We start from the raw sequence: 21,379 nt of genomic DNA, 5'->3' as shown, positions 1-21,379 counted from the left end.
GCTCTTGTTGCCCAGACTGGAGTGCAAGTAGTGTGATCTCGGCTTACTGCAACCTCCACCTTCCCGGGTTCAGGTGATTCTCCTGCCTCAGCCTCCTGAGTAGCTGGGATTACAGATGCCCACCACCACGCCTGGCTAAATTTTTTTGCATTTTTAGTAGAGACGGGGTTTCACTATGTTGGCTCGGCTGGTCTCAAACTCCTGACCTTGTGATCCACCTGCCTCAGCCTCCCAAAGTGCTGGGATTACAGGCATGAGCCACTGCGTCCGCCCTATTTTTGGTTTTTATTACACATAGCTGAATTTAATTTTTATATGGTTCCTAATGACTGAAACCAAGAAATACTCTCAAATAAATCCTAGGAAGGAATTCTGGGTGGAGAAACCATTCCAACCTGTCCTTTGTAGATGAAATGTAATCAGCTACCTTTCTTGAGATATTTCACAGTAAGGTTACCAAGAAAAAAAACAACAGCTGACAACCAAAAAAAGACTTAAAGACAACCCTACATGGCGGCCGTCTTAGTTCTTTCTGCTTTGGTGGAAACACACTGAACAGGCAAGCCAGGAGGACACCGGATCTCTGGTTCTGACTCTGATGCTGTCTTCCTTGGCCTTGGCTTGGATTTTCCTCTGTGAATGCGGGGGTTAAACTAGATATCTCCAAGTTTTCATCCAGCACTGAAATTCTAGTCTGTTTTCTACCCTCCATCAGATGACATACTTCTTTTGGATGAATGAAATAATCCATGTAAAGGGCTTCTCAAAGTGGTTGGCAAGTTAACTCTTTTTAGTAGTTTCATTTACCAAGTTACTCATTTTTGTAGTTTCCACAGTAACTTTCACAGATGGATGTCGGGTAAGTGTTTGCTGGCTGTCCTCTAAGAATGCCTTTTGATCCTCTGCTGATCCCCTGCTCACCTCACAGAAGGCCTGACCGCACACCTACTAGTATCAGCAAGAAACACTCAGGAAGAGGAGACTCTTTAGGTTCCATGAACACACAGGAGAAAAACCAGCAGATGGAGGAGGAAATACACCATTTATTTACAATTCTTTTCACTTTATCCACAATTTCCCATACAAACATAAAAACTAAAAAAATAAAACCACCACTTGGGAACACAAGTGTCTTTCTTTAATTAGTCCGGTTGAGGGAGGGTCTCAAGCCCTCTCACTCTATGAAGGGGACCACTGAGGCAGACCAAAGGGGAAAAGGAAGAGGGTTGGGAAGAATGCCTGAGAAACAGCTCCAGATGAGAAACCTAACTCACACCGATGTGGTGGGGCCTCACTGGCAAAGAGACTCGAGGGTGTTACCCACCAGGGACACTGCTCGGCTTCCCAGGAGGGTGACAGCTGCTGGCCCCCATCCCCCCACCCTCCACTACCAAGTACCAAAACTCAAACAGGGGTCACACATCTCATGAGCTGTGTGGGGAGTGAAGGTGACAGTAAGGGACATGGAGTGCTGCTCTCTGAGAAGAGCCCCAAACCCGAGGGACACACAAGAAGCCCCTTTCCTTGGCACTGAGTCTTCAGTCACAGCTTCTGTCCGAATACAACGCTGAACTTGAAAATGTAAAAACAAAAGCCCTCCCCAGATTCCGGGGAAGGTGGGGATAAAAACACATAGGGCTTGCCCGTCTCTGCAGTCCCTTCTTGGGGAGGCTGCTAGGAGCAAAGGGCAGATGCTCCAGGAAAGTCTGGGGGTTGGGGGGCGGGGTGAAGAAAGGGGCGAGGAGGACTCTGAGACACTGATGCTTGAGATGGCTCCAGCTGCTCAGCCACTCACTCCAGCAGCCTCCCATTCTACCCCTCACAGCAGGACACCCAGAACCAACCTGGAGGCGCTGAAGCCACCTTCCTGGCAACTTCCTCTGTGCTAGTGACCTAGATTGCTTTCATATGTTGATGCACATTATAAATATAAAATCATATCTGCTACAAAGAGGACATATATTTGTACATCTTTACCCATATACATAATAACACAATTTACACATAATATCTTGGAGTGGGTCATCATGGAAAAGGGGTCTGGAGAGCCCTTTCTGCCTCCCCTGCCCCGATCCCTCTTCAAGGGATGCTTATACACTTGGTCACTGGGGCCCTTCCCAACTAGTCTGATGGGGCTCGTCTGGACACAGAAATTCAGACATGTGACTAAATGCCGATGGGCATGTATACACATTCACACCCACACACACATGCAGACACCTGGTGAGAAAAGGAAAAATAAAATTCCTAGCCCTTGGGTGTAGGCCTCTTCCCAGAGTTACAAGCATCAGTGCCTCCTCCATCTAGAATAATGGTTTTAAAAAGCTACCCCTCACTGGCTCAGACTGGGGCAGAAGGGGAAGGGCTAGGAAGCCAGGAAGAGGGAAGAGGGGCCAGGAGTCTTTTGAAAATATAAGGTGTTTTTGACCTGTGATCAAATCAAACTATGTTCACAAAAAAAAGCAACGGTTATCAGTTGGGGCCTGTCCTTGTAGGGACAATGTGAGTTGAGACCCTGAGCCTTCCCCTTCTTTGTCCAGTTTCTTTTAAAGGGGCAGACAACCCTGTGCCACCTTTTCTGTCCTCTCCCAGAACTGGGCCCATCCACGCGGCATGGAATACTGACAGTGGCCCAAGTGACACATCCAGAGACATGGAGTGGCGAAGACCTGGGCGGCGGGTGTGAGCTTTGTACAACGGGAGTGGTTCCTGGCCGGGGTCCACGGCTCGCACAGTGGCCACAGTGATCAGACTCCCATCAGAGATGAGGGCAGTCTGGGTCCCCGGAGGAGACAGCACCTATCGGCGGTAGTGATTTGGGGCATCGGCAAACATGTACTTGAGTCTGTATGCCTCGGCGAGAAGCAGCCCAATCTCTTCGTTGCCCCAGTGTATTGTAGGTAGGTTCTGTAGCAGCATGAGGAGACCCTGGAATGCAAGAAAGGACTTTTATATCATACCAGACTGTAGACCAGCAGACCCGCGAACCCATTCTGAGAGACCAAGGCCTAGAATGGGGCCCCTTCCTCCTGGCTCACACATCTCAGAGTCCAGCCTCCTTCCTCCCAAACAGCTTTCAGTCCTAGTTCACCTCAGGAAGCCTTGAAAGCCTCTGCTGATTCTCTAGTCCACTAACACCTGCCTCTTTAAAAACATAAAAACATAAATAGGGAAGGACAACAATAAAGATTTTTAAGAGAGAAAAATAATCACTTATCCAAATATACCTCTCTTAATCTTAAAGTATTCATTTTCAGTCTTTTTTTCACATGCATATTTCTTTAAATAGTTGTAACAATAATTATGACTTTTTTTTGAGACAGGATCTTGCTCCGTCACCCAAGCTGGAGTGCAGTGGTGCAATCATAGCTTACTGCGGCCTTGAACTCCTGGGCTCAAGTGATCCTTTGACAAAGTTAAAATATAGGCCAGGCGCGGTGGCTCATGCCTGTAATCCCACACTTTGGGAGGCTGAGGTGGATGGAGAGCGAGGTCAGGAGATCGAGACCATCCTGGCTAACACAGTGAAACCTGTCTCTACTAAAAATACAAATAATTAGCCAGGAAAGGTAGCACACGCCTGTAGTCTCAGCTACTCGGGAGGCTGAGGCAGGAAAATCACTTGAACCTGGGAGGCGGAGGTTGCAGGCAGTCGAGATTGCGCCACTGCACTCCAGCCTGGTGACTGAGTGAGACTGTCTCAAAAAAAAAAAAAGAAACGGACAAAATATTTGTAACATCTAAAGAAGATAAAAGATTAATATATGTAATCCATAAGGACTGCCTACAAATCAGTAAGAAAGAAGGCAAACAGCCAGATGGGAAAACAGACTAGCAATGTGAATAGCTAATGCACTAATGCCAGTGGCCACTCACACTATGATGACTTACAAACCCTGCTCCTAGCTGATCCGAATACTCCAGCAGCACTCTGCAGTTCTCACTGTAAAGGTCTTGTGCATCCTTTATGAGATTTCTTCCTTTAGTACTAGAAGCGTACGCTGGGCACAAAACTGCCCAATGCACATCACTGCTATGTGTGGCCAATACGATTAGGTTCTGGCCAATTCTGGATGTGAACAAAAATGATAGGTGTAACTTCTAGGTTTTGCTCTAAACTTCTCTCCTTCTTAGAAAATGGATATGAATGGAGGAGTAGAAGTGATCATCTTAGACCGTAAAATTAAAGCATGTGTTGAAGATGGCAGAGTAATAAGACAAAAGAAATCAGAGTCCCTAACACTCCAAAACCGTAATGTTAGCCCTGGACTGCTTACACTTAGACTGTTAGTTGAAGGGAAATAAACAGCTATCTTGTTTTAAGCCACTGTTATTTTGAGGTCTTGGTTACAGTAGACAAGTTTATATCATCTTAACAAATACATACCGTATCTATCAAAATAAGAAATGCACATGGTCTTTGATCCAGCAACTCTGCTTCTAACTCTCTATCCTAGGGAAATAGTCACACTACTGTGTGTACAAAGGTATTCACTGCATCACTGCTTCAAATAGTGGAGAAAGGGTACTAGAAAAGTGTCCGGCAGTATGCGAATGGTGAGATAAACCATGGATTATCTGCATCATGAGATGCAAGGCAGCACTTGAAACAAGTGAAGCCAGTCTACACGTATCAATATATGAAGATACAGAAGATATTTTGGAAAGGATAAAAAAGGCAGTTGCGGAAAAGTATTTACAGTATGATCCCTCTTAGGTAAAAGAAAAAAACGCAACAATATATTTGTATATGTACATGTACACATAAACATTTTAGAGAAGTGGGGAACTGTTCACAGTGGTTACCCTTTGGGAGGGAAGCCTTTCACTTTTCTCTCATTATACTTATGTATCTTATAAAATAAAATCTTTGTATATTATTGTGTTATGAAATAACTTTTTTTTGAGTAATAACTACTCTGGGCTGGGCGCAGTGGCTCATGCCTGTAATCCCAGCACTTTGGGAGGCCGAAGTGGGCCAATCACTTGAGGTAAGAAGTTCAAGACCAGCCTGGCCAACATGGTGAAACCCCGTCTCTACTAAAAATACAAAAATTAGCCAGGCATTGTGGTGGCCGCCTGTAGTCCCAGCTACTTGGGAGGCTGAGGCAGGAGAATTGCTTCAATCTGGGAGGCGGAGGTTGCAGTGAGCCAAGATCGCGCCATTGCACTCCAGCCTGGGCGAAACTACTCTGTGGAAATTTTGATTACTAAAAAGTAAAAAAAACAGAAAATAAATTACGCATAACTTCGTGATCAAGAGGAAGCCATTTTAAAACATTTTGTCATATTTCCTTCCAGTCCTTTTCCTACATATTTTACATACTTGAAATATTTTCTCTATATAATTTTGAATCTATGCAGCATTTACCATAAGCATTTCCTCTAATATTAAAAATTCCTTGTAGATGTTTTCAATAACCAAAGAATTTTCCATGATGTAAGATGTACCATAATTTACATCCTCCTGTTTTAAGCATTTAATTATTTCTGGTTTTTCACTATAAAAAATTATAATGCACATCATTATGCACAAAGTCTTATCTTGGATTATTTCCCTAAGCCAAATTCCTAGAAATGAAATTACTATTTCAAAGGGCATAAACATTTTATTTTTATCTATCTATTTATTTATGGAGAGACAGAGTCTTGCTCTATTGCCCAGGCTGGAATGCAGTGGCACAATCTCAGTTCACTGCAACCTCCGCCTCCCAGGTTCAAGCAATTCTCCTGCCTCAGCCTCCCGAACAGCTGGGATTAGCCACCGCACCTAGCTAATTTTTGTATTTTTAGTAGAGATGGGGTTTCACTATGTTGGCCAGGCTGGTCTCGAACTCCTGACCTCAGGTGATCTGCCCGCCTCAGCCTCCCAAAGTGCTGGGATTACAGGCATGAGCTACTGCGCCTGGCCTGCCACAAACATTTTAAAGATCTTTAACATTCAACCAGAAAATATATTCCAGAAAAGTGCCCATTTCCCTAGATCTCTACCAGCACTAAATATTCTCATTTAAAAAAAAAAACTTTGCTAATGCTAAAGCCTTCCCTTTGATCCCCAAGCCCGAGAACAGAACTCAAAGCCGTAAGTCAAGATGGTGGTGAACCGCTGGAAGAGTGCACATCCCAAGGTCCCCACTCTCCCCTCCATGGTTGCTGGCATCTGCTTTCTCCAACTCTCCAGGCAAACCCCTCCAGTCACATGGTTACGGAAATTCACTCAACCAGACCAGTTATTCAACCAGTTATTGATATTCACTCAACCCAGCAGATGCTCTGCTTTTAAAAACTCTGCCTTTAGCTGATCGGAACATCTTTGGAACACTCCCCTCTCACAGGAGTAATTCTCTCTTGGTTCTATTCTGGCCTCAGTCCTGTCTGCCTCAAAGCTTTTTTTGTTTGTTTTCTTTGAAAGAGAACCATCATTTCTATCTCATTTTTTAAAATGTTGGCCTTGGACTATAATACATGCCCCCCATCCCCATGCCGCCATGAACTCCCTGGTCTCTGGCCCCTTTGACTCATCTCTGCTGCTTCCTACCTCCTTCCTGCAACGTGCCCCTATCCCACAATTGGAAAAGGCGTTGCCTCTTTTTGCTAACATTCTCCTCAGGTAGGCAACTTGTATCCTAAGTTAGGCAGGCTCTCTTTATAATGGTCTCAGTCTTTTCTGTACCTTAGACTCTTGGGCTGTCTGGTGAACCCCATCAATCTCCTAAGAATAATGGTTCTAAATATTAATACATAAAATAAAATGCATATTAATCAATTTTTTTTTAATTTGTGATATTCACCTCTGTGTGGTAAGATTTCTTTTTCTTTTTTTTTGAGATGTAGTCTCGCTCTGTCACCCAGGCTGGAGTGCAGTGGCACGATCTCAGCTCACCACTACCTCCGCCTCCCAGGTTCAAGCAATTCTACTGCCTCAGCCTCCTGAGTAGCTGGGACTACAGGCACGAGCCACCATGCCTGGCTAATTTTTTTTTATTTTTAGTAGAGACGGGGTTTCGCCGTTAAGCCAGGATGATCTCAATCTCCTGACCTCGTGATCTGCCTGCCTCGGCCTCCCAAAGTGCTGGGATTACAGGCGTGAGCCACCGCGCCCGGCCGAGAATACTCTTTGTTGAGATGAGAAATACCTATAATTTCCAATTCTTCCAGTCTTAACAGAAACCTCTCAAAAGCTTCCAAATAATTCCATCCCTGGACAAGTGAATGTCTCCACTTCCCCCAAGGGAAGTGACGCTTAGCCGTAAGGAACCACTCTGCCACCTGGTGGCTGGGCCTAAAACTGCAACATCCCCACCTCTAGCTCCAACCCTAGTCTACCGCCTGCTGTCCTCATGCTGCAACAATGGGAAACCCTGCCCAATGGATTAAAAAGTAGAAACTCACTTTGGGAGGCCGAGGCGGGCGAATTGCCTGAGCTTAGGAGTTCGTGACCAGCCTGGCTAACATGGTGAAACCCCGTCTCTACTAAACTACAAAAAATTAGCCGGGCGTCATGGCGTGCACCTGTAGTCTCAGCTACATGGGAGGCTGAGGCAGAAGAATTGCTTGAACCCGGGAGGCAGAGGTGGCAGTGAGCCAAGACTGTGCCACTGCACTCCAGCCTGGGTGACACAGTGAGACTCCATCTCAAAAAAAAAAAAAAAAAAAAAGTAGAAACGATAATTATGGCTGCGGGATGAAGGTGCTAATCACAAATCAGGAGCTTTTATCTAGGGGCAGAGAAGAGACACTACTGCGGCAGGGAACAGCTGAAGATTTGTTACAAAGCCAGTTCATGGGAGCACTTAAGTATGACATGCAGTCAGATGAGATACTATAGTCAGGAGGAGGAGAAAGCTTGTAGGGCAAGTATCAGAAAGAGATTCCCAATTAATAGAAAGGGAGCAAACACCTTTCGTAAAAAACAGCTGGAAATGGCTGAAACAGCAGAAAAGGGACAGGCATAGTTACCTGCTGAAAATCCACACAGGAAAAGGCAATATGGCAGAGAAGGACTTTCAGCCATATGTGACAGGTGGAAAAAAAAAAATTAGATAAGAGGCCAAAGGTAAAGGGACAGTGGGTAATAAGCAGAGACTTTGAAAAGGGAAAGGTATAGGAAAATTCCACTAAAGACTGTCCAATAAAGGTGGGAGAATAATTGAGGAGGAAGAGGAAGAACACCAAAGACAATCGGTATAATGGCAGTTATTATTTATTGAGCACTTATTACATAACAGATGGGGCTCTAGATGTTTCACATGTACTTTGTACTAGTTCGTTTAATCCTGCATCTACTCTCTGAGATACATATTATTACCTCCATTTTACAGATGAGGAAATTGAGGCACAGAGGTTAAGGAACTTGCCTAGGGTCACAGGGTAGCGCTGGCCAGGGATTTGAGCCCAGACAATCTGGGCATGTGCTCATAATCACTAGACTATATACTGCCTGCCCTGGCGTGAGAAGAGAAGTAAGGCATAAAGTAGAAGGAACAAAAAGAAGAGAAGTCATAAAAGAGGCTGTTTGAAGGAAATCTAGAAGCATTCACTTTTTTTTTTGTTCATTTTTACTTTTATTTAGTCATTAAGTCCTTGGACTCATAGTAAGGCTTGATTCCATATTGGTGTCACACTGCCAAGCGATCCAAAGCATATGTTAGCCTTCTATTTCAACTTATTCGTTTACTAATGTATCACTGGACCCAGCAGGCAGCTCACCCAGACAATCTCAGTAAGGGATTTTGGTGCATAATAGGCCACAGTCCTTACAAAGTATCCAGTTTGTCTTACAGCTGAGAGATTTGAACCTGCTGCAGATGTGCCACGGTTAAATTCTTGAATGGATTTTTATCATCAGTGCCACCTCTTCCTCTGCCTCTTCTTGGTCTTTCCCAGCCACCAGTGTGACCCAGCTGGTGACTAAGAGTTGACTAATTTTACTCTGCAATAAGGGCTGGCACAACCAAAGACAGGATGTATAATGATGAGCAACAAAAGAACATTAAATATGTGCTACTAAATAAGATACTGTATCTAGAATCACTCTGCAGTACTGGAACATTCTTTGCAAATGTAAAGTGTATTCAAGCATGTAAAAATACCTTTCTAGTCAAATAAATACTTTAAAACAAACCTCTTCTATTGTGAGAATAAATGAGGTAGCGAAACATTTCCCCTGGTCCCAGTGCAACTTTCCAAAAACACGTCCCTATGATATAAGCTTGTTGAGAGTCAAACTTTTATTCATGGGCTCTTCCCGAATCTAGGCATTTGGCAAAGTTTCCTCTCAAAGAAAGCTGTGCAGAGTTTCCCTCAATGGCTTGTTTTTGTTCACAAGTCTAGGAACCGTGCCCTTTCTCACACCAGCTTGTTTTGGGCAGAAAGATCTTCAGTTCCCAGGGTTCCCTCTGAACCCTTGCGTGAGGGATTCAAACTGGCAACTCACCAAATGTCTGTAAAGACAGGGCCTCCATTTGGCAATGTTCCACAATTGCACCCTTGAGTTCTTGCAGAAGTGGTGGGTGGATGCCATCTGGTTCAAGGGATTTATTTACACTTACTTTATTATTGAGGTCTGGAACATCCCATCCTATTTAATGACCCTGACCTGTCTCCTACAAACGAAACCTTCAGAGTGGGAATCTCTCCAACATTTTCTTCCAGCTGACCCCCTTGTCATTTCACTCACTCACTCACTCATTTGAGACTCACTCTGTTGTCCACTGATGGCTCATTGCAGCCTCGCCCTCCCTGGCTCAGATGATCTTCCCACCCAACCTTCCTAAGTAGCCGAGACTACAGGTGTGTGCCACCATGCTTGGCTAATTTTTCAATATTTTTTTAGAGACAGGGTCTCCCTGTGTTGCCCAGGGTGCTCTCGAACTCCTGGGCTCAAGCAATCCTCCTGCCTCAGTCTCCCAAAGTGCTGGGATTACAGGCATGAGCCGCTGCGACTGGCCTCTTTTTATGCGTTTAAAGAAACTTTGATTATTAGACCTGAGAGTGCCCTGCATGGTGCTTCTCAAATTCCGTCCTGAGCCCTCTGAGGCCTCGCTGGCACCTGCTGACATCTTCCTGGGCTCCCATGTTCTGGGCTTCGCTGCTGCTGCTGCTTTCCCGAGATGACTTTTTAGAATAGAGTGACCAGGAATTTGCTGAGGCGCCTGTCCCCTCTAACTCAGGCACACAGTCCTCATAGAAATATTATCCTAGAGTCAGTTTTCAGGCCTCCTATGGATTGCTTTATTCTGTACGGATTTTCTGCCTGCTGCTCATCTAAGTACCCACAACTGGGCACAGCTCATGCTCGTCTACACGTGCAGTGAATTTGATTTCTGGAGGTGTTCCCCTGCTCCCTGTTGTAACCCTTGGTTTTGGGTTGTAATTACGTGGTGCTGCACTGACCACAGGGGGCTTGTCATGCCTTTCCTCATCACAGAACTCACTCAACCAGTTCCTTTCCTGAGCTCTGACATTAATCTGCTTTGGGAAGTCTTCCCCAAGTCTGACATCTGCAACCTGCCTTGATGGCATTTTCTGCCAATGAGTGTTGGGAATAAAAACATGTTTTTATTACAAACACCTGTGGGGATAGCCGGCCTCAGCACTCACAGGCTCCAGCCTTGTTCCCTCAAAAGTTCCCTTTGCTTATTCTCTTTTTCTTTTTCTTTTTCTTTTTTTTGAGACAGAGTCTCACTTTGCTGCCCTGGCTAGAGTGCACTGGTGCGATCTCGGCTGACTGCAATCTCTGCCTCCCGGGTTCAAGCGATTCTCCTGCCTCAGCCTCCCGAGTAGCTGGGATTACAGGTGCGTGCCATCACTCCTGGCTGATGGGAGTTTCACCACGTTGGCCAGGCTGGTCTTGAACTCCTGACCTCAGGTGATCTGCCTGCTGTGGCCTCCCAAACTGCTGGGATTACAGGCATGAGCCACCGTGCCTGGCCTCTTAATTCCTTTTTCTAGGACCAGAGTGGCAACAGGAGGCCCTGACAGGCCATATGGTCCTGTCCTCTGGGCAGATACGGTCCTCTTCAGGCTCACCGCTGGGTAACAGAAGCTCCATTCACTTCCTTAGTAGTACACAACTGTACATGGTGGTAATGAATTGTTATTATGTAAAAATGACCTACATCAAAATGGGTAGAAAACATCTATTTGTCTATTTGGCAGGTAGATTTGAGCACTCTTACATTGTCTCCACCATTTACTTTCCTCCCAACCTTTGAGGGTGGACTCATGACACAAATCTTAAGCATGCAGGTTGATGACTTTTTACATAAGTACACACCCAATTAACCACCACCCAGATGAAACAGAGAACACTTCCTGTGTCTCAGAGACTCATGCTCCTCCCCAGTCAACATGGCCTCCCCAGCCACCGATCTAACCGAAGGCTGAGAGCTCCACCAGGGCCCAGGCAGGCTCTCCCTGCTGCAGTCCACCCTGGAGCAATAGAGCCTCTGCTTCCCCCAGGGATGTGTGTGGGGTGACTTCAGGCCACTTGGAGAGAGAGCATGAAAGGGCAGCAGGAGATCACAGATCTTTCTGGCAGTGGAAGGAGAAAAACCCAGGAGCCAGAATAGGAGGAGGTCACAAGGAAGACCCTGGGAGGAATTCTTTTTCAGTTTTAAAACAACAAGTTTTTGTTGTTGTTGCTAAATGTTTCTTTGTGAAGAGAAAGCCTGCTAGCAACCTCCAATGTAGGGGGAGAGATGGGGAAGAAGAAATCTTGAGGGGAGGTGGAAACATAAGCAGATCCTTGCCTGGGAACAACCACCATGTGAGTTTAGCTCACGAGCTCCAGGAAGCACCTGGCAGGCCTGGGACTGACAGACAGCAAAGCACAGTGGTTCAGAGAGTGGATTCCAGGCGTCTACCACTCACTCGGGTGACCTTGGCCTAGTTACTTAAAAAAAAAAATCTTGCTATGACAGTTTCCCCATTTGTAAAATGGGGTATTATAGCCTACCTTGTAGGATTGCTGCAAGGATGAAATGAATTAACACAGGAAAACATTTGGAATAGTGCCTGTATATTAAAATTGCTAAGAATTAGCTGCTATTAGATTGAGCCTCACGAAATTGCCAATATTCAACCATTTTAATCTGCAAAATTTTAATCTACAAAAACAATTGCATATGATTCAACCTAACATTATTATTACGATTCTATTACACTAGCCCAGGCTGAGGGCAGGAATTGTCGAGAGTCCCCTCCTACCACAAAAGAGGCTTTGGCACAGCTCTGCTGGCAGCTCTCATTTCAAGCTGCCACGGGCCCCGGAGAATCCAGCCATTCTGTTCCCAGAGTACTATGTGCAAATGTGCCTCAGGCTCCTTTGCCCAGCGGTCTCAGGAAGGAAACCTCTCAGTGTGATCTCCTTTGTCAGTTTTTGGTCCCCTCTGCCAGGCAGTGGCCCTAGACAACTGCTTGGCCAGGGAGAAGCACGCACCCTTCCTGCTGGGGGCTTTTGCCGCAGCCGGGACCCAGCTCTTTGCCCCTGTCTACTCTGATGCCTCCTCTCCAAACCAGTTTCCCCCAGTATGAACCTTGTATGGTTTACTCATTATGTTAAAAACCACTTAATTAGAAAAGTGGGTTTTTAAAGCTCGCCTCATTGCTTCCAGGACTCATGAATACACTAAAGGAAGTATTAATATTAATGATAATAAGCTCACTGTTTTGAGACCTATATATCAAGCACACTATTCTAACTGCCTCACACGTACTTGTTTCTTTAATCTCATCATAGACCAAGGAGGTAGGTACTATTGCCCCATTTATAGATAAGAAAATGGAGGGAGAGAGAAACAAGTTACTTACAGCTGCATGTTTAGGAAAATGGGAGAGCTGGGATCTGACCCCAGGCAGTCTGGCTCCAAAGACTATGGTTTAACCACTGTACTATTCTGCACAGTCCCTAACCTTGACAGGAAGATATCTGCTTCCTCTCTGAACGCCTTACTGGCTCCCCTTATATGTGGCTCTTTTTCCCTGTTCTTTAAGTGTAACCAGTTTGCTGGTCTGCTAAAACCGCTGCAACTACCGCTTTTATTTCTGTAACCACTTCACCTGGTTTTTCTTTGAGTCACTTAATGTGGCTTTTAGCCCTAAAACTTCTCTCCTAGGCTGGGCATGTTTAGTTTTTTACAATACCTGTATTCATCTACAAAGCTTCCTTCACAGTGATTTCACTACAAGCAGCCCTTAAGCAGTTAGGATACACGTGCCTTCTTCCTCTGCAGAAGTCACACCCAACAGATCACAACCTTACACAGTGCTTTGTGCCCTTGTTCCTCACACCTCTGCCACGATTCTGTTTCCTAAAGGACACTGCCTGTCTAGCCTAATACCCAGGCACATTTTCTTCTTTTATCATTCATAGAATTTTAGAACTGTGGAGGTGGGAGGAACTTTTCACCTTATCCAGTTTAATCGCCCACTCTATTTTGTCTAAAAGAAAGATGTGAGACTCCTCCGCGAACAGGATTAACTGAGGTGTTAATACGGCAGCAGACAATAGCCTCCAATGCTGCTCTGTTGGGTATTGCCAAAAGACCTCAGACCTACCAGATAATTGAAAATGCTACCCAGTAAAGACCATCTCTAGGATTAACACAGCTGTAAAGTCACAGAGTATTGTCCTCTGTTCTGCCGATATTGTGAACTGCTAAAAGACATTCTAGGAATCGTCTGCACCTCCCTGAGCTGATTTGGAAAGCACTTTTATCACATATGGCAAAGCTCTGAGCCTGGCTCATGATAACTAAATTAAACTTCATGCTCTTACTATCCGGCTCCACCTCAACCACATTATCAAAATGGATAGCTCATCCCAGCATACAGCCATTCCAGCCCCTTGTCCTCATTTATCCTGGAGTGCCACACATGCTGCTCACTGGCAGAAGCCATGGTTCTTAATCGGTGGCCTGAAGCCCCGGCACCAAGGCTAGCATCTACTCACAGAAGTCAATGCATCTGCTCTCCTTTTTCTTCCAAAGCCCTTACTTGGGCAAGCTGGGTCCTGTCTTTCCATCTATCTACTAAATAGTCTTCTGTTCTTTTGCCCTCTAACACCAATCACAGAGTGGTAATGCTCAGTGATCACATGGAGACGCTGCCGTTCTTGAGAACATCTGTGTTATTAGTTAGAACTTAGAAAAGCATTCAACTTTCTCTGGCTTTCCCCTGTGCTTTTAAAAGGAGTATATACCTATTAAAAACAAACAAACTGGCCGGGCGCGGTGGCTCACGCTTGTAATCCCAGCACTTTGGGAGGCCGAGGCGGGCAGATCACGAGGTCAGGAGATCGAGACCACAGTGAAACCCCGTCTCTACTAAAAATACAAAAAAATTAGCCGGGCGTGGTGGCGGGTGCCTGTAGTCCCAGCTACTCGGAGAGGCTGAGGCAGGAGAATGGCGTGAACCCGGGAGGCGGAGCTTGCAGTGAGCCGAGATTGCGCCACTGCACTCCAGCCTGGGCGACAGAGCGAGACTCCGTCTCAAAAATAAAAAACCAAAAAAACCCTCAGTTCAGAAATGTGCAAAGCATAAAAGCAATACACCTCCCACCCCCAACCCCAGTGATTCTCTCTGGACAGCCTGACAATCTCCTCAATCCTTATTTCCCTAACCCTAGAACAGCTCCTAGCCCATCCACCACCTAACACAGGCCCTTCTTGAGTTTTCTACATAGGGACCCTGAAGCACCCCCACCTAGGGGTTTCAGGAGGCTGTACTCTCGCTGGTCATCCCCTCTCAGCCTCCTCTGCTCCCCGACCTCTTCATGTAGTCATGTAAGAGTGTGTCAAGGCTGGGGCCCTGGGCCCCTTCTCTGTCCCTCCTTACTTCCTGAGGGATCTCATCCAGTGTGTTGGCTTTAAGCAGCATCTGGGCAAAGGCTCCTAAATGTATAGGTCCAGTCCAGATCTCTCTCAAACTCCAAACTCAAGACATATTTGCCTACTCTGCATCCCTATTGAGACATCTAATGGCACTTCAAATCCAATATGCTTGAAGCTGGACTCTTGCTGTCCCCACCGTAGCCTTCTCCATAAACTGTAAAGCCATCCAGACTCACCCCTTTCTGTTGTACTCTACACCCAATTCATCAGGAAATCTTGTTGGCTCTACTTACTAAACAGATCCAAAATCTGGCCACTTCTCACACCTCCACTGTCACCATCCAGGTCCCACCACCTTCATGTCTCATCTGGAGGACTACAGTAGCATCCTGGGTGGTCTCTGCTTCCACTCTTGCCGACACCTACAGTCTACACAGAAGCCAGGGTGGCCCTATGGAAACCTAAGTCGGATTGTGTCACTCTCCTCTGCTCATGGCTCTTAGAGCTCCTCTTCCACTCAGAGTAAAAGCCAAAGTTCTCACAGTGGCTACAAAGTCCTCTGTGATCTGGGTCCCTGTGACTCCTCTGACCTCACCTCTTCCTATTCTTCCCTTGGATCACTCTGCTGCAGGCCACACCGGTGACCATCATGATTCCTTCTACAGCTCAGGCATGCTGCTGCCTGAGGTCCTTGCACTGGCTGTTTCCTCTGCCTAGACACTCTTCCTGCCGATGTCCACGTGGCTTGCTCCTTCACCTTCCCCAAGTCTTTGCTCAGATGTCACCTTCTCAGTGAACCTATCGAGACTACTTTATCCGAAATTGGAACCTGTTCCTTTTCTACCACCTAATAAAACCTTTACCCTGCTCTACTTTTTAAAAAAATATTATATCTTAGCACCTTTACATTCTTTTTCATTTACTATTTACTATGATGTTATTTACTGTATGTGTCCCCACAACTATCAGAGTATGTAAGCTTTATGAGAATAGAGACCTCTCTCTGTTTCACTTCTTAATATAGCGTTTGTCTTTGACAGTGCTGGCATGTGGCAAGCATTCAGTAAATGCTTGTCAATGAAGGACTGAAAGATCTCTTAGGCCTGCCCAGTCACTCTGCAGCCATCTTGGCACAAACACCCTTCTCACACACTGAAGAACCCCTGGGCTCCAGTGACTTCCTGCCAACTAAGAGGGACGACCCCTTCAGAGCACTCCTTCTCCCTTCCTACTCCCAGCCAGGTACCTGCTATGGCACCTTCTGTCTGTGCTGCCCACTGAGGGGCTAACTCCCATTCTAACGTTCATTCCCTGCCCACGCTAAGCTCTTGACCACTCACCTGAAAATCCTCCTCATCCAAGATCTCTTTCCTCCACTTGATCAAGAAGGCTGCACACACGTAGAGATGAAAGTGGGAGAACCCTTCTGGTTCAGACTGGGAAGCAAAAAAATGGAGTTAGGTCTCCCAGCCCTGACAAGGATTCAGCTCTGGTCCTCTCAGTTCCATTCCTTCTGGGAGGTGGGAAACTCTTTCACAGTTGGGGAGATGGAGTTCTGAAGAGACTTAGCAAAGGCCCTGCCCTGAGGCTAAAGCAGACATGGAAGTAGAAAAGGCGAGAAGGGGAAACTTCTAAGCAGCTACACTCCACAACATGGCAGGGAGCTGGACACCTCAGGGACAGCCTGGCACAGAGAGGCCGGGGAATCCCTCCTACCTGATATGTGTCCCACAGGCGGATGGTGCAGCGAAGAGGAAGCTCCCGCATAAGCAGGTTGTTCATCCAGCGGAAGGCAAACTGCAGGTATTCTACCTCGTACCTCCTGAAGTGATTATGTACCTGCTCTGAAACAGGAAGCATCATTGGGGATCAACCTAGGGGACTGGACCCTGAAAGGGCCACAGGAGCCAAAACAGCAGCTCCCACTTCTTACTGCCCCCTCCCATAGGTAAGCAGACACAGAGGGGGCAGAGAGGCATCTGATTGTCCTTTATGTTTGATTCCATCATCTCACAGCAACACTGCATGGTTAACTCAGCCCAGCAGACAGAACTATTTTAACATCCCACAGCGATGTTCTAGGAGCCCCGCTTCCTTTGCGGGGCCACTCTGGCCACAAAGCAGAGGATATGAGGTTCACTTGGCTGCTCGACCTTAGTACTCATCAGAGAAGAAGCCAGAATGGAAAAGAACCATGGAGGTCACCTTGGCCACCCTCCTACTGGCGAGGAACTCCTCTTCAGCATCCCTGCCAGATGGCTAGCCAGCAGGGACGTGAACACTGCCAGCAAAAGGGGCTCACAAACTCCACTCAAGGGCAGCCTCTTCCACTGATGTATGAAGTGATTCACCAGAAAGTGCTTCACCATATTCAACAAAACCAGCTGCCTCCTCACTCCCACCATTTGGTGTTCGTGTGGTATTCTCAGGCAAGCCCAAACAAACCTGATTGCTGTTCCAGAAGACAGCTCTCCAAATAATGCTTAGTGGGATTGTTTTCTAAATTACTGTCCTCAGTTTCCTACCCTATAAAACGGGAATAATCATTCACACCTCAGAGGGTTTCAGGGAAGATAAATGAGAAAACACAAGTAAAGTGCTTACAATGGCACCTGGCATGTGGTAAATATTTCAAACACTTCTTGAAAGAAGAACTATTAACAATGGTTATGGCCAGGTGTGGTGGCTCACACCTGTAATCCCAGCACTTTCGGAGGCCGAGGTGGGCGGACTGTTGAGCCCAGGAGCTCAAGACCAGGCTGGGCAACATGACAAAAGCCTGTCTTTACTAAAAATACAAAAATTGGCCAGGCGTCGTGGTACGCACCTATAATTCCAGCAACTCAGGAGGCTGAGGTGGGCAGATCCTTTGAGCCAGGAGGTCAAGGCTGTAGTGAGCCAAGATCGCACCAGTGCACTCCAGCCTGGGCAGCAGAGCAAGACTCCATCTCAAAAATCAAGTTATTTCTGGGGAGAAGAATTTAAGGAGAGGAAGGATTCCCACCTTATCACCCTGGCTGGAGTACAGTGGTGCAATCTTGGCTCACTGTAGCCTCGACCTCCTGGGCTCGAGTGATCCTTCCATCTCAACCTCCTGAGTAGCTGGGACTACAGTCGTGTGCCACCATGCCCAGCTACTTTTTAAATTTTTTGTAGAGATGGAGTCTCACCATGTTGCCCAGGCTGGTCTTGAACTCCTGGGCTCAAGTGATCCTCCTGCCTCAGCTGGAATTACAGGTGTGAGTCACCGTCCCCAGCCTGTTTAAATTTTTTTAATGAGGAAGTATTACTTCTACAATGCAAAGAAACATCCAAGATATATATACTTAAAAATCCACTATTCCAAGGTATTATGCCTTTATGTATCATGTATTTGTAAGGGTGGAAAACATAAGGATAGGGCAGACAGTGGCAGAAACCACAGCACCTGCCTGTTGGAACCTGATTGATGACCAGCCTCTGGCCGCCAGCTTATCCCCCAGAAGAGGGCAGCAGACACCCTGTGCTAGGCTCCGGTTGAGGGGTGTCAGAGACCTGCACGCCGGGCCCCAACATGAGGGCTAACAGCTGGGCCAGAGTGATAAGACACAGCGGAAAAAAACACTCCACGTGTGACATACGCAAAGTAACTGTGAATAAACAAATGGGTTCAGAAGACTGAAATGCTAAGTCATAAAATAGAGTGAGTGGAACAACTCAAGGAAGGTTTTCACGAAAAAAACCTGGGAAAGAAGAGAGAAAGATATACAATGTTGGGAGTGGGGCTGGGGGTGGGTAGGCAGCAGGTAGGGGAGAAAGGCTTTGCTTGGGTGAAGCAGAAAATCCAATGAGTAGGAAAGCCTGGGAATAACATTTGTTAGCTGGTGTCAGGACAGGCAGAGTCCTACGGGAGCTACTACAACTTAACTAGTGTTAGAGATCCCACCAACTTCTCTCCCCGCACCTCAGTTAAACGTCAGTCAACAGCAGAGCTTCCTGAGTTGTCCTTTCATTCTAACATTCTATGACTCTAGGCCAAAGCTGAGGAATTCCTGTAAGGCTGTTCCTCAAAGACATGTGCCTTAGGAAGAGCCACATCTCAATTTCCCCACCCCACACACGTCCTGGGAAGCTGTGTAAAGTCCTGCTGGGGTATCAGCCAGGCCTGAGGACCCTATATCAAGCCCAGGAGTTCTGAGTTACATCATAACGTGAAGGACAAGGCCGGACGACAGGCTGGATGCTGAAGGCAATGGAGAGCTATGGGAGGCTTCAGAGCAGAAGACGGACATGGCCAGAACAGAGCTGCAGAAAGATGCAGTTGTGTGACAGATAGTTTGGAAGAGAAGAGCATGGAGGAGGCAAGTCCTCTGAGGAGGAAGCTGCACCAGAGCTGTGGCTGGGGAAGTGGGCAACGGGCATACTGAGGAGAGCTGCCGAAGGAGAACCAACAGAGCCTGGTGATAGGAAACCAAGGGGGAAGAAGAACTTGATATAACAGTGCAGTTCTCACTTTGCCTTCCTGCTGAGATGTGGAAGGATCCTAGTGCTGCCAGCAGCACTCAGTGCACTGGAAAGGGTCATGGCTAGGAAGACAGCTGAGGAGAGGACCCACAAGTACAACTGGCTCATAACAGATTCAACTCTGCTATTGCTAGAGAACTCTTCTCCCTCTGAACCTACCATCAATCCGGCTGACAAGCTCTTCCAGTGCCTTCACCTTCTTCTGGATTCCTGGTTGTGCAAAGGTGTAGTTATCCTGCAAATGACATAGAGCCCAGGATAAACATGGACTCTAACTTGTGCTATCACCTGACGTTCACTGAAACACGTTTAAAAGTTCAGGCTGTTTTCCAAAGCTAGTACCAATGGCCAGTGACTGTTCTGGGAAACAAAGAAATCTACAGAACAACAGTGTGGGGGGAAAGCCCAATGGAGCCCTGCAGTGTGGAAGCAAACCCACATGCTTGGGGTACAGCGCAGAAAGGAGCAGTCTACTCCAAGAGGCACTGGATTCCAGACCAAACTACACCATCACTGTTTTGTTTTTTTTGTTTTTTTTTTTTGAGATAGGGTCTCACTCTATCGCCCATGCTGGAGTGCAGTGGTGTGATCATGGCTCACTACAGCTTTGACCTCCTAGGCTCAAGCGATCCTCCCACCTTAGCCCACTGAGGACCTGGTACTATAGGCACACGCCACCACGCCTGGCTAATTTCAAAATTTTTTGTAGAGATGGGGTCTCTCTATGTTGCCTAGGCTGGTCTTGAACTCCTGAGCTCAAGCGATCCTCCAGTCTTGGCCTCCCAAAGTGTTGGGATTACAGGCGTGAGCCACCGTGCCCGACCCACCATTGCTGTTTGAGAGCTGTAAAGCTAATGAAGAAGGATAGAGATGGACGAAAAGGAGGAGGAGCCATAGTGGGTGGGTGGATGGTCCTGCCTGATACAGAAGAGCAAGAAGGAAACCAAAGGCCTGCTGGGAGCCCCTGCACCTAGATGTTTGTTCCCACAAGGGCAGAAGCAGCTCACCTGGATTCCATCCAGCAACTTGCTCATGCACCAAAAGCTGTCAGCCTCAATGCTTCGCAGCATGTCTTGAGACAAGTTGGTCACGTCAAAGTTCTCCACATCCTCTTCTGTAAAACAAAAGGTGAAGAAAGTCCAGAGGTCTTATCTAAAAATGGAGAGAGAAAGATAGATTCGAGTGTCTTCAACGAGGTCTTTAAGGCCAAGTGAGGACCAGGCTAAACTGATGTTAAGAAACGAGGGCCTGCCCCTCTACTCTCTGTGTCAGGTGGACAAATATGTCCCAGGGAAGTTCTCGAAGATCTCATTACAACACTGGACAGGCCATTTCTCATGCTAGTACCATCAGGCCCAACATATCTTTCTCTTCCTTGACATTTGTTCATTCAGTTTTAGAAAATGATACTTCAGGTCTCATGTTCAATGAATTATACTTAGCTCCCTGAAGATGGCCTGGAAAATTTCTTTGATTTCAGCTCAGTGAGCTGTCTAGCACACTCACACTCATATGCAGGGAGAGCAGCTAGGATCAGAAAGCCCCCACAGTTTATTTTAAAGATGGAATTCCCAAGTTCTGATAAGGCAGACCCACAGTCTTGCCACTCAAAAGAGAAGGTATGCATGTAAAGGAAGATGAGTCAAGCCTGTGACTGCTTCTAGGACTTAATTCCAACAAGACGGTATTTCTCAAGATGGGTTCTGCAAAACATCAATCCTACAGGACACTCAAAAAAATAAAAATAAAAGGGGGGGGGTTCCACAGACAAATATGGCTGAGAAATGTTGCATTAGATATCCCCATCTTGGAGATTAGCAAACATCACAGCACACAAAAGGGTTTGAGAAGTTGACAGAAATTCTGCATTAAGTAAATCTGCTTAACTTTGTTTATCCAGCATTTCCCAAGTTTATCTAGCCACGAGACCTCTTTGGAAAGAACTATCTGTTAGCTTCTCATGGAAACCTCCCACAGAGTAACAGGAGTGAGAATTTGTCTCATCTGAGATGCAAGTGAGGAAAACATAAGCAGCCTTCCAG

General features: G+C 46.4%; 1 protein-coding gene across 1 annotated transcript in view; it reads right to left on the bottom strand.

The window, feature by feature from the left end:
- Nucleotides 1-1,023: 1,023 nt before the first annotated feature.
- TBC1D22B (TBC1 domain family member 22B) overlaps nucleotides 1,024-21,379 on the bottom strand; it is a 72,921-nt gene continuing 52,565 nt past the window's right edge. Inside the window, exons 9-13 of the mRNA XM_030796357.1 lie at nucleotides 20,345-20,451; nucleotides 19,497-19,572; nucleotides 16,551-16,678; nucleotides 16,175-16,270; nucleotides 1,024-2,928 (exon numbers count right to left, since the gene is read on the bottom strand). Coding sequence (XP_030652217.1) covers nucleotides 2,800-2,928; nucleotides 16,175-16,270; nucleotides 16,551-16,678; nucleotides 19,497-19,572; nucleotides 20,345-20,451 — 536 coding nt within the window. The 3' untranslated portion in view covers nucleotides 1,024-2,799. The remainder of the gene's footprint in view (nucleotides 2,929-16,174; nucleotides 16,271-16,550; nucleotides 16,679-19,496; nucleotides 19,573-20,344; nucleotides 20,452-21,379) is intronic.

The sequence above is a fragment of the Nomascus leucogenys genome, chromosome 17 (assembly GCF_006542625.1).
Source record: "Nomascus leucogenys isolate Asia chromosome 17, Asia_NLE_v1, whole genome shotgun sequence".
In the NCBI taxonomy this organism is placed as follows: domain Eukaryota; kingdom Metazoa; phylum Chordata; class Mammalia; order Primates; family Hylobatidae; genus Nomascus; species Nomascus leucogenys.
This window is presented reverse-complemented; position numbering and strand designations above follow the sequence as displayed.